The following is a 13,254-nucleotide window of genomic DNA, read 5'->3' on the forward strand; positions in this document are numbered from 1 at the left end:
ATTAGAGTAATGTTAAAACCCCTTAAAACCGATGGGAACATACGGAATGCTCTCCAGCCATAAGGTTTCAGCAGTAAACAATAGCAGTTGCTGACACAATGGAGGGAACCGGGATTAAGGTGAATACATTATCTATAGTGAAAAGCAGGACACACTGTGAATCATGCACAAGGAACTGGGCAAACAGTTCCTCTCAATGAAAAACCATTCTCTAGCCCCCCTGGACACCTTCTGGAAAGTGTACAATGTCTCCTCATCAAGTCTTATGGGTACAGGTATAATAGCCTCAATGTTTACCCCACAGTAATGGTATCCAACTCATGACTGTGCCTCCTCCACAGCTGCAGGGCACACAGTGCTGGTTCCTGTGAAGCTTATGAATGCAGCTGTAATTGACAATGCCATGCCAATACATTTTAATTACTGTTTCAACAATGTAATTAAGTTTTGAATTTATACACTCTTCTAACCATAGTAGTTTGCTGAGCTGAAGAAACGAATACCAACCAGTATTAATGAACCCACTAATTGAAACAGTAAGCACAGTAAAGATGCCATTACTTAAACAATATCATTGTCACTTGTACAATGATTTTAAAATATTAATTGCAATAAATTAGGAATCTTATGCACTCACGAGGAGTCTTTCTCAACAGACAATAAAATGGGGCAACACTACCCACCCTGATATTCAGGTACTTCTTCCTCATCTATGCTCTCACCAGCAAGCTCACCACTTTCCTCTTTGAAATGCTGCTTTTGGTCTTGTGTCAGTGTTTCATACTTTGCAGTTCTAAGTGAGCAATTAATCTAATTTTCTAAGGCAGAAAGGAAAACTGTCTAAACAGCAGTATGATTCTGCCTGCTCTGCAAAGATATTTTAAGTTCTTTCTTTCCAAGATTCTGAGTGATTTGCATTGGACGGAGGGATATTAAGTGTCAGGAGAAGGCCATGCTGAAAGACACTGGGTTTTCATGATAAAATAGGTCTACCTGTTGCCTGGATGTAGAAATTTCAGCTTGAAATGCCTAATGCCTGCTTAAAGATAGCCAGTGCGGTAGGAATGTCAGCATCAGGAAAGCTGGGGGAAAATTAGTATATGACCCGCACCAATGATATTCTGAAGCTGTCATTCCCAATCGATATTGATCTTTAGTAAAATGACAGAGAAAGGGACAAATGTGCTTAGCATTGGTGTCAAAATTTGCATATAAGAGTAACATTATGTTGAAATGTAAAGGTTCGTTCTGGGTTTATGTTTATATATACCAAGCTTTTACTTGAATGAGAGATATAAAACAATCCTGAGACTGGAAATCTCTAATTAAGGGATTCTTTTATGGCTGGGAATGGATATTGGGCTGCATCAAGGAGTGAGAGAATGGTTCATCTTTTAAAGGACAGAGCTCTGTTTGAGCTTGTGATATAACTGTTGGGTTTGTATTATAACTTTAGAATTACAGTCAAAAGTGTTCTTGATTTTTGTTTTTAACTAAATGAAAACTTAAAATGTTCATTTTTAACAAGATAAACATAAATCATAAAATGATGTAAGCAGATGTGATATCTGGATATTTGGTTTATTTAAATTGTGGTCATGATAGACATAATTCCTTGGGGTTAAATGTTTTTCAAAAAATAATTTAAAAAATGTTAACCGCAAAACAAAACCCCTGACATGCACATTTTTAGCACCATAACTAAACAAGTCATAGTAACTTAAATGTTTATATAGTTTTCTTTAGTTTGTCTAACTTTATGAATTCAATTCAGTTTAGCAAATCATTTTTAAACATCTATCTAGTGAGACCATTAGCCTAAATGCAATGATGGGCTTTATTTTTTTCCCCTTTAAAAGGATATAAAGGGATATACTTCAAAACACAAATTCAAAAACCTCCCCAGAGCTAACAATGATTATGAGACTACATTTTTAATTTCTACTTCACTAACTCTGAAGGCAAGACACAAAGGTGGTAGCAGAAATCTGTCTCACATCTTTGCTTCCTGGTGCAGAGTGACCAAGTTCACTCTCTCAAACTATGGTGGTGGGACGTAAAAGAAAATTGGCACATCTATGCAACAAGGGTTTTGTTGTCTTTGGGGATCATCTCCAAAATATATTTAAGGGTTTTATGCAGTGGAAGTAGGAATGGATTCAAGAGTGTAGAGACGAATGTAGCTGGATCCCCATGATGGTGCACCTGTGCACTGCAGGGAGCTTTTATTCCACCCCTACATTTCACCACAACGGTGTTTGCAGCAATCCCACTTTTCTAAGACCCAGAATGAGAAGGAAAGCCATGAGAAGGAGGTAACAAGGAGAATAAGCTAAACAAAGATCTGGTTTATAAATGGTGCTGTGGGTGAGTAGGAATATTGAGTAGATAATATTGATTGGGGGCGGCTGCTTTCCTAATAGAGATAGAATGAAGTCAGAAAATATAGGGCTCTGAGTCACTGATTGCTGATAGAGAAAGAGTCAAAGGAGGAGGGGAAAATGACTGAATGTCACATTATTCTGACATATTCTGATGATAAAAATACGGCAATTTAAAGGCACAGCTGGGGTCAGGTGTGAAGGGGTACTTTCAGACTGTATTCTTGAAAGAACTTCAGAATGCTGTTTACATGTTCTGTCTCCCATTGGCTATGATCAAGTCAGTATGATAAGTAACATATTTGGTCATCAGCATCCCTGCTTAGACAGAGCAGTAGACTGGGGGAGATGGGAACCCATGTCCCTCTGCTGCTTGGTTGCTCTGCTGTCTCCAATATCACCCAACAAATGTGGGCCCCAGAACAGAAGAATGGAACAATGAGTTAATGGAAAATTTCTTATTCCTCATTCAAATGTTCATCAAGTGGCCATTTATTATATAGCCATTCTAGGGCAGTATTAATTTCACTTACTAACAAGTAATAAGAAATGCACCTCCAAAGGTGAGCAACTTATCTTTTAAAATTTGATACCCAAAGCAACATCTTCTTTAATTTTTTAAAGCATGGTCTCTCAAGACTGAGAGTGGTGTTATTGGTGCTATTGACATTTTGAGGTAACTCTTTTTTTGGGGGGAATTGTCTGCATACTATAGGGTGTTCAGTGGCATCCATGAACTCTACCCACTTTATGTCAGTACCATTTTCCACCCTCAGTTGTGATAACCAAAAAAATGTTTTTAGAGCATGGACAAATGTTACCTGAATGATAACATCTCTCCTAGTTGAGAACCACTGATTTAGAACGCTAAAGCATCAAAACACAGTATCACTGCACATACACATTAATATATTATCTTCTGTGGGGAGAATTATGGAAACAGAGCTTTGGTCATTACTTAAAGTAGCTTAATACTTGGCCAAAATTTAGAAAATGCCCTGGAATCTGTTAATGATACACTTTATAAGGCATGAATTATGGAGAAAACATCTATTTCATATTGAATGTATAAATAACCACATGTGAGCACACATATTAATTTAGTTTGACTGTATCTGTGTGTCTCATGCATCTTTAAGTCTTTCTAATCTGGGTTATTTTCCCAAGCTAGCTTTATAATTATGCCAGGGAAAGAGTTACCTGGCATTAATCAAAACCAGAGAGTGGACAATGACAGAGAGCTGGTATGAAGAAATATTTCTCATAGAAATTCCTGGAGGGAAAACAAAAATTGATCAGGGAAAAAAGTTTGCTGAGTTTTGTTGAAAGATGAAAAAGATTGAAAATAAGTGGGGAACATACAAAAGCAATTATTTTTTTACATGGTCTATCTAGGGATATCAAATGTTTAAGCCAACAGAAAGATGAAATAGATGTGTTTCAAATTCAGCATCAAAGGTATTTAGAAAATATAATCTACTGAAAGGTATAAAGATCCTTTGAAGAATTGTGTAAAGTGGAATGGTTAAATATAGAGTTATCTCAGAAAATAAAACCTAAGCTGAATCATCAGTGGTAGCATAAATATTTCATGCCTCTAGACTCTACCTGTTAGTAATCTTTCTTTTTCATGGTTATTTCTAGAATGCTCTTTCACTCTCTAAAGTTTTTAAAAATAAGTTTTATCAAATTTTCAAAGTATTTTTCTTTGTTCCCGAGAATGCAATCTTGTTTCACCTAGTGTTTCTTATTTGCTACAATAATTCCTAGCTAACCTTTTTTCTGTTTTGTGTAATGGAATATTCCAAGGGTCAAGTATCTGAACACCATTTTTCTCTTCCTGTTGAAACATTTTAGATTTATTAGCTGAACTGTTGCTTTGTTGTAATATAATTCAGGGAAAATAGGTAAATAAATATTTTATGCTGCCTGAAATACTGTGATGATTAAATTAATATAAAAATAATCTTCTTGTTGTCTTTAAAATATCTTTATTTAAAAAAAATCAGAAGATATTCATTCACAGCATGACCTTTGAGGAAGAACTTGACAGAATAGAGCACTAGGCAAAGATAAATAAGTTATTATTTATTTAAAGTTTAAAGTTCTTAACCTATGTTTACCTAGTCTAGAGCATACGTGATAATATGAGACTGACCTAAATCTGTTTTTGTAAATTCAGTAGTTCTCAAACTTACCTTGCAATCACAAAGAGTACACAGCTGACTCCCAGGCAGGCTAAGAGCACATACATCCAAATGTCAGGAGACAGGGGATTGAGGAAGGAGAAGACTCCTGGATTGGTACCATTGGGCTTCCTGTAGAGAATGCTGATGCCCAGTGTCATGAAGGGTTTGGAGAAGTCAATGACTTTCTCCCGAACATAGGTAATGGTAAGAGGAGCCACCGCCAGATCAGCCTTCTGCAAAAGCAAGTTAAAAATCATTGTCTTAGTTGTCTCACTTCCCAGCAAATCCTGGGTCCTCCTAATCTATATTTCTCAATTCCAAATGTTTCTCATGCAAGAAGCTTCTGTAATGATTGGCTCTAGCATAAAAACAGTTGATTTACACAGTCGTTCTTGTGAAATAGTATTTATTAGCAAAGAGAAACCAGAAGGTATGAAATACAAACAGACAGACATACGCACATTCTGGAACTAAATGGAGGAAAAAGCTGCAGGGGGTTATCTTTAAAAAGGGCAGTGAGCCAAGCAAGGAAGGAGCCACTTGGTCATAAAATCAGCTGACAAGATGAGACTTTAAGCTGCAAACTGTAGAATTCATTATCAAATTTAAGAACCACTCTGGTTTATTCTTCAGCATGAAAGATGGACCTATAAATTTTTGTCCTCAGTTTGTTTCCTTACTTGCCCTTCTACATAAGCAAACTCCATTTCCTTGTTGTTTTCTCCTACTTCTTAAACCATTATTAGGGTTCCAAAAAAAAAATGTAACATTTCTTCTAACCCCGACTCAATCGTTTTTTCTCTTTTACCTCTTGCTACGCATTTTGTAAGACACTTAAAACCCACATATAAAAGATGCATTCTGCTTACATGATCTATAAGTTCTTTGACCATTCCATTCCACTCTCCTTTGTCATTCTGTGCTCCATATTTGCCATCAGGGACAAGCTTGACGTCATAAATGAAACCCAAGATGTTTGACAATTCCTTCAACAGATCCAGGCAATATCCTTCAAATCTATCATTTCCATATAAAGGCTTATCAGATTTCCTGTACATCACATAAGGTTCTTCCTATATGAAACAAATCAAATATGAAAACCCTGTTATAAGGAAGGCAGAATTTCCTCCATCCACAGTCAGAAAGTACAAAATATTTGAAAATGATTATTAAGATTTCAGAGTAAGGAAGTTACTCACCTTCCCGCCTTCCCTAAACTCATTTTCCTTATACCCTCTACCAATCCAGAACATTTCCCATATTAGTATCTCTCCCTCTTCAGCGTGTGAATGAGGCTGTTTTCCTCCACTGCTGAGGACAGGGCTGTGAGTGACTAGTATGGTTGGGGCACAGTTGAGGACAGAGTTGAGGTCCAGCAATGAAGGACCAGATGTCTGGGTGTCTGGCCTTCATCTGTACCTACACCCAGACTTCCTTTGCATGCCCCCCCTCCCTCCTGGCTTTTACATGAGAGCTTTGTCTACTAACAAAAAGGAAATTTAAATCAGCAAATACAGCCTCTTACTCTTCAAACTTCCTACCTACTAAATATTCTCATTTCCTCATCTCTCAGTCAAATTTCATTTCAGTTTCACTATTCACTTTTATCTATATTTTCATTGGTTTTCTTTAGGGTATCTTGTACAAAGACTATTTCTTTTTTTTTTTTCCCTTTTTATTAATTTTTTCAGCGTAACAGTATTCATTCTTTTTGCACAACACCCAGTGCTCCATGCAAAACGTGCCCTCCCCATCACCCACCACCTGTTCCCCCAACCTCCCACCCCTGACCCTTCAAAACCCTCAGGTTGTTTTTCAGAGTCCATAGTCTCTTATGGTTCGCCTCCCCTCCCCAATGTCCATAGCCCGCTCCCCCTCCCCCAATCCCACCTCCCCCCAGCAACCCCCAGTTTGTTTTGTGAGATTAAGAGTCATTTATGGTTTGTCTCCCTCCCAATCCCATCTTGTTTCATTTATTCTCATGCTTAGTGAAATAAGTCAATCGGAGAAAGACAACTATCATATGATCTCCCTGATATGAGGACATGGAGAAGCAACATGGGGGGGTAGGGGGATAGGAGAAGAATAAATGAAAGAAGAACAAAGACTATTTCTATGTCTTCTTATATTATCAGTTCTGTTTTCTTATTTGAACTCAAATACTTCAAATCTTATATTTGGTAATTCTTTGCTTATATGCTTACATCATAAACCCCCTATTCCATGAATAATTAGCATTTCCTTACTACCACCTTTAACCTTATTCTCATTTGGCTAAATGAAAATTTATTTTATAACATTATGATAGTTACTACATTACTGATATGTCCTTTAACTTCTCATACATTTTTTCCCCCGGACATTTAAGACCCATTTAGGCTTATCCTCAAACAAACTGTTAGGAATAGAAAATTCTACATTTCCAAGAGTTGGTTGCTGGGAAAGTAGTCACCAGAAAAACAAAACTATTTTTATTATGGATGAACAATTCTCAGAAGTTAATGGTTTCAGAAATAAATTGGTCTATCACTATAGACTGAATCAAATAAAGCAGGAATGTCTGAAAGATTTTAGAGGTGGCCACTCCTGGCTTTTATTCTTTGGGTTAGGGCTGGGAAAGAGAAAAAATGAACAACCTGTGGATATACAATGACTGGATAGGGGTATGATCAGGGTTCTAATTGGAAGCAGAAAGTCCTCTCACCTGGGTTTTGAAAGACTTCTTAGTAAAGGGGTTATTTACAGAGGTGTGAACAAGGCAAAGGGAGCCAATAGGAAGGCAGGTGGGAGGAATGGTGGGGTATAAACGTCCAGGAACCAACATAATCAGGAAGCTTGTAGCACTTAGGGCTAAGGCAGGCAGCAGGAAATAGTGCTCCTGGAATCCAAGACAGCAGAGGTCTGGGAGCATGATCACTGACAGAATAAAAACTGTGGTTATAAAGTATAGAGGTTCTGAGAAAACCACTGGAGGCAGGAGAAAAAAATGTTCTTACTTCTCTTTCCCCACTTCCTTGGTCTCTTGCCAGAGTGTCTATTTGGACGAAACCAACCAGCAGCCAGGCAGCAAGGGAGACTCGCTGAGTGGAGCCAGAGAGTGGAACAGGGCGAGTTGAGAAAGGATTGAAGGTAGGAGATATGCAGAACATTGCAGGAAGCTTCTAATTCAGTGCACTTATAGGTGCATACAAACGTAAGTTTTTAGTGTCCTAATTAAAAATTTAAAATAGACATTTGCAGACAAAGTTGTTGGCATGAAAATGAGAGCTGAAGAATTCTTCAAAGTCTAGGGCAGGAGTATGCATAAGAGCCTGAATTCCACTCAGTCTACTTACCAAAATGGTAGTGACGATGAGTGTCCGGTTGGCCAGTGAATCAGTGATATTGTTGGGCCTGTCTTTATTGCCGTCGGTCATGTTAAGCCCACTGTTGGAGTTCCAAATCCCAATCTACACAGAACATAATACATCAGAGGCTGCTGGCTGTCAGTGACCCCATTTACATTAAAGCGAGGCCCCTTCTACACCAGGAATGGACATAAAAGCTTAGAGTCTGGGGAGAAGACACTGAAGCCACTCACTGTGGGAAAATGAACAACAAAGGAATGAGTGTGCATAAGGAATAGGAAAAATTAGTGCCATTTTGGATAGAGAGGTCTTTTTGTTTATTAATATATTAAGTTCACTGTTCTTTTTTAAATAAAGAATTCTTAAATGAGTATCAGATTTTTCTTCCAAAATGTATGTGTTGAGCACCTACTCTATGCCATGCCTTGTTCTGGGCATTGGAGGACGTAGCAATGGACAAAACAGAAAAAACTTTCTTCACTGGTAGAGCTTATGTTCTAGTGACACAAACCTTACATTGCCAAAGTGGTACCATTGGTGTCTGTAAAATTTATAAGGAATGAGATGAAAGGAGCTAGCTGGATGATGGAGAGATAGGGCATCTGAAAGGGGAAAGTGTGGAGGAACAGTAGACTGACCCTGTCTTCATTGAGGAGTCAGTGCTGGGCAGGGGTGCCTATTACTCTTCTGTTTACTTGTTATGTCTGTGCACTGCACTATGAACTCCTTCAGCGAGGGTGTTCATTCTTATTGCTCATTGATCTATCACAGAACCACCCACGGTGATTACTAGTCAGTGAAACCCAATGTTCTTTTAAAAATTAATGACCCACAGTTTTCTCCAGTGGCTAAGTCACTCCTGGGTTTGTAGGCTCTAAAGAAGTACGTTGATTTGTTTAGCTTTTGGAGAAACCTAGGAGAAAAGCCTCAGGGAACCAAGCTGTTTATCTGAAGCTTTCTGTAGGCATTTATCACCAGCCTGGTGAGACAGACAGAATGCAGATGTGTTTCAAAGGCAGGCAAAGCTAACGTCTGCGTGACCTTGGGCAAGCTGGTAACCTTTCCAAGCTTTGGTTCTCTAACTGTAAAGTACCTCATCTGGATATTGAGAAGACCAAATAAGAAGGTGCACATAAAAGTGTTGGTAATTGTTAAGAGCTACACAAAAAATTGATAATAAAGGGCATTCAAATAACTGCTCCAGTAACTTCTTCAAGCTTGCCCTGCTGTGAAAAAATTTGGATTGTGAGTGAAATTATTTATTTATTTATTTTAATTTAGAGGCAAATTAAGTAGAGGAGCCATGAAATACAGGGGCAATTGAGGAACACTAAAACTTGGACAGACTCTGGGATAGGCTGGGGTAAACCCATGTTTGATCCCTGAATATATTTTCCCAATGGGAGGACATTGCCTGCCTGGGCAGAATATAAGCATTACAGACAGACTTTTGTCCAGCTCTTAGCTTTGCAATATCCCAGCAGTGTGACCTTGGGCAAGTTCATTAACCCTGCCATGCCTCAATTCCTCATCAGCAAAGTGGAGGAAGGAGGGCTTTTCCGATGATTAAATAAAATATCACCAGTGGGAATGTTATGCCTCTTCTTTCCTTTTCTACTCCTTTACTTTGATTTATTGCCTAAATATAGCAGCTGGAAATTCATTTAGCTTGACAAATACTCTTTTCAGACATGTAAATTTTTTGAGGAAGTTTCAAGAACTATCACACATCCACACATCAGTGTGAACTACTTCAATGGCACTGTTTTCTTTCTATGCTTAGTAAGAGTTAGTTGGCCAATGAGATAGGGAGACAGGTCTAGGTTAATGGGGGCTTGGAGCTAGTGTTTGCATTTGGAAGTATTTTGAGTCTGTCTGTAATGAGGTTACTAGATGCAGGCTTGGGATATAGGACAGCACCTTTAATAACCATTTAGTCTTTCCACTGTTAAGGGTGATACCTGTCATAGAACACAGCCAATTCACACAACATCTGGGAACTGAAGAATCTTCAGATTTCTTTGATTGATTTTTAAACTCAGGAAAGGGGGACAACTTTTTCTGCTCTTTCTTCTCAATGTGTACTTCTTCTCCCACTTTTTGGAGGCAAAGACCTTTGTTTTTAGGAAACATAACTCAGCTAGACACACCTGGAGTCTGTTGGTTTTCATCCAAAGCTGTCCTTTAGGTTGTGAGCAATTGACTTCTAACTTGATGAATGATGTGTATAAATTGGGCTGTGGCTCTACTTCTAATTAAAACTCAACTTAGGCACTGGGGAGAATGGAAACTAACTTAATTAAGTATTGAAAAGTGGAGAAAATAGCTGTGTTTGTAACCAATTTGGTAAGTGATGGAATGTGTTCTCTCAATTAATTTCTATTGATGTCAAGTGTGTTTGAAGGAACTATACCAATATTTGAAAATGGCAGTGTTGAATGGCCTCACAATATCATTCTCTTTTAACATACAAACTTGACACTGTGGACAAATGCACCCCACAGCTTAATGTCTGGCTTTTATTTCTTTTACCAGCCTGACCCAAAGTGAGGAGTTCAGATATCATTGCTGCAGCATTTCCAATCAACTGAGTCCCAGAGTCCCATTCAGTGTGAACTTTCTTCCATGAAATAAGAAAGGGAGAATATTTTTTCCTACTATCTGTGTAACAAAGTTCTCTTCAAATCTGGACTAAAAGAGTATCAAGATTATTCCAAGGTTATTCCTGGGAAGTGGACAGTATACATATGCAGTTTGCATGACCACAGCCTTCTGTTTTGAATTGTTTAACCAGCAAAACAGAAGTCGTGTGTGTAGCGTGTATGTGTGTATTTTGAAAGTAAGTAGTCAACTGACTTTACCTGTTAATTAAATGGACACATCAGCAAATGAATGTCTATTTCAAAAGAAACAAGATCTCACGAGTCCTGTGCATTGGAGGGAGAGATACAGTTAACCAGATGCCTGGGCATTTAGCATTTCAGTCTTGTTCTCTGACCTTGGAGGAGTGCCTCCAGGAAGCAGAACCTCAATTTTCAAACCATAGAGCAAAAGCAGAGAGCCGTAATTTGCCAGTGAGAAGTAACAGAGGGTGGATCAATTATTTGTGGGGAGGAACACTCAAGAGCTAAATAGTCTGTCTTGCCTTCTTTCACTTTGTAAACGGGCATGCGGGAGCAGCCATTTATTATCTAGGACAAGCAAGGGAAGCTTCTGAAAATGAGTGCCCAAATGATGTTAAGCAAACTTTTTTAAAAAAGTGACACAACAAAAGGGTGTTCAGAGAGTGACTAGCATCCATTTTCCAGACCTACAGAGTGATCCCCATAAAGTCAAAATCCCAAATTGCTGAGTGAAATATCAAGTCTTTAGGAAAGAAAATAAAAGACTCGTCAGTTTCTTGTACCATGAGACTTATGAACACATATTTTAGTGACAGACTTTGGCAAGATTGCTACATCTTCTTTGGGGAAAAAAGTCAGGTGGACTATTCTATACTCAATAAGGTCAGCATTCAAAGAGCTTTTGGAATTTGAATGTGCGTCTTGTTGGAAAAGGACAATAGACCTTATGTGCCAGCACTCGGGTTACCGTAAATCGTTGATGAGCAGTGATAACACAAAACAGCACACCACAGTATATGCAACTTACGACGTGGGCAATGCTAGGTCAGCAAGAAGGAAGAGGTACAGAGGCATGGTGTTGTATCCCTGGGAAGTGTGGGTGGGGGATGATGATTGCAGTTTAGTGACAAATAGAGGACATTCCCTTTCCCTGCATGTAATTTCAGAGCTTGGATTCCATTCCCTAGGATATTTGGTTTGAATTAATTCAACATTGTATAAAGTGCCTGGAGTCTCAAGCTGGATTAGTAGAATAAGCTTCTTTCTGGGGGCCAGTTAAGTTCATCTATTTATTAGCAATGAGGCAACGAGATTGCCTTCTCTATGCTTTTGGTAGTCTGATTCATTGAAGATTAAAACATGGATATTAAACTTCCATTTTTTTAAACTTAAAAGGACATTTTTGAACTCATCTACTGAGTACTACCAAAAGAAAGTCAAGTTTTGGACCACAAGGAGAAACTGTTTACACTTTCCATGGCTTAAATGATAATTTGCAAGATAAAAGCAAACCTGACAAAACCATCCAAGTCGAACAACCTGAAGTAATTCAAGTTGCATCCGTCAATCATTAGATATTTTAGCAATTAGGTTTAGGGAGAGAGAGAGAAAACAAAAGACAATGTTTGCATATCACTGGGACATTTTCCTGATCCAAATGTTTTTAATGTCTAACATTTGTTTATACAATAAATCTGTATGCATTCATTGACAACATGATACTGTACAATAAACTATGAAATAGGGGTGTTAGAATTTACAAGATAATCTCATTTCCTGTCCAGAGTCTCTAATGTTTTTCTCCTCTGGAAACTGGCTCTGAAACAAATTGCCAGACGATATGCACTGACAAAGATCCTACGCAAAACAAAGATATCTCCTGAGAGAAGGGAATTTCTGAAAATGGCTCCTGTTTTATGGTGGTGACTTTGAGGGAGATGTCTTATCCTAGCCTTCTCAGTCTTAGCCTATCTGAGCAGTCTGATGGATCAAATCTATTGTTTTCATGCCTCTTAGGGAAAATATATAGTGATTTGAAAAGGAAAATAAATGGACAAGTGTCTGCTTCAGTTGCAATAACCTGCTTTCAGTGCTAACTAGGACTGATCCTGCCTGGGAGAAACAAAAATAATCTATGGGGAAATATTTAATCCATCACTATTTAATCCATCTCAAGCGTGTTTTCAATTCATGAGTCATGTTATTGAGAGACAACATACTCAATCACCCCGTTCTCTCTTTATATAGACAATTGCCTCTAAACTGCAATTAGAGATCTACCGGTCGGGTAAAACCAGAAAGGTGCAGGCTTCTCCTCTGACATTCCCCACCCCACTCCCAGAGCTCCTGCAGTTTTTGTCCGAGTACAAACCTTCTTCCACACTTTATATAAGTGTTTAGACACTTCTCCAGCAGCCTTGTTTTCAGAGGGAAAAATAAAAATAGCACTTAATTAAAATGGAGCATGGAACCCAGAAGGTATCAAGGTGTGTGAGCGCTCAGCGTGTTACATTCCCCACCCACTGTTTGGAACCTTGCACGTTAATTTATCTTGCACATAAAACCTGAACACAGTAAAGAGATGAGCTAAGTACTTGGGTCCCACAGAAGTTACTTCCACTTAGTAGTACAGCCCGATGTTCACTTTTCCTTTCCCACATCAAAAAAAAAAAAAAATCATATAAAGATCATTTTAATATGCACAGTTTTGCTG

At 38.3% G+C, this 13,254-nt stretch overlaps 1 protein-coding gene across 5 annotated transcripts in view; it reads right to left on the reverse strand.

Moving 5' to 3' along the window:
• GRIK1 (glutamate ionotropic receptor kainate type subunit 1) overlaps nucleotides 1-13,254 on the reverse strand; it is a 389,893-nt gene that overhangs the window by 41,464 nt on the left and 335,175 nt on the right. For 3 of the 5 annotated variants that reach the window (XM_046002596.1, XM_046002597.1, XM_046002598.1), the window contains exons 9-12: nucleotides 12,913-12,957; nucleotides 7,906-8,019; nucleotides 5,440-5,643; nucleotides 4,580-4,803 (exon numbers count right to left, since the gene is read on the reverse strand). In XM_046002596.1, coding sequence (XP_045858552.1) covers nucleotides 4,580-4,803; nucleotides 5,440-5,643; nucleotides 7,906-8,019; nucleotides 12,913-12,957 — 587 coding nt within the window. The remainder of the gene's footprint in view (nucleotides 1-4,579; nucleotides 4,804-5,439; nucleotides 5,644-7,905; nucleotides 8,020-12,912; nucleotides 12,958-13,254) is intronic. The other 2 variants (XM_046002599.1, XM_046002600.1) reach the window with 1 other exon arrangement.

This window comes from Meles meles, chromosome 4 (assembly GCF_922984935.1).
Source record: "Meles meles chromosome 4, mMelMel3.1 paternal haplotype, whole genome shotgun sequence".
Classification (NCBI taxonomy): Eukaryota; Metazoa; Chordata; class Mammalia; order Carnivora; family Mustelidae; genus Meles; species Meles meles.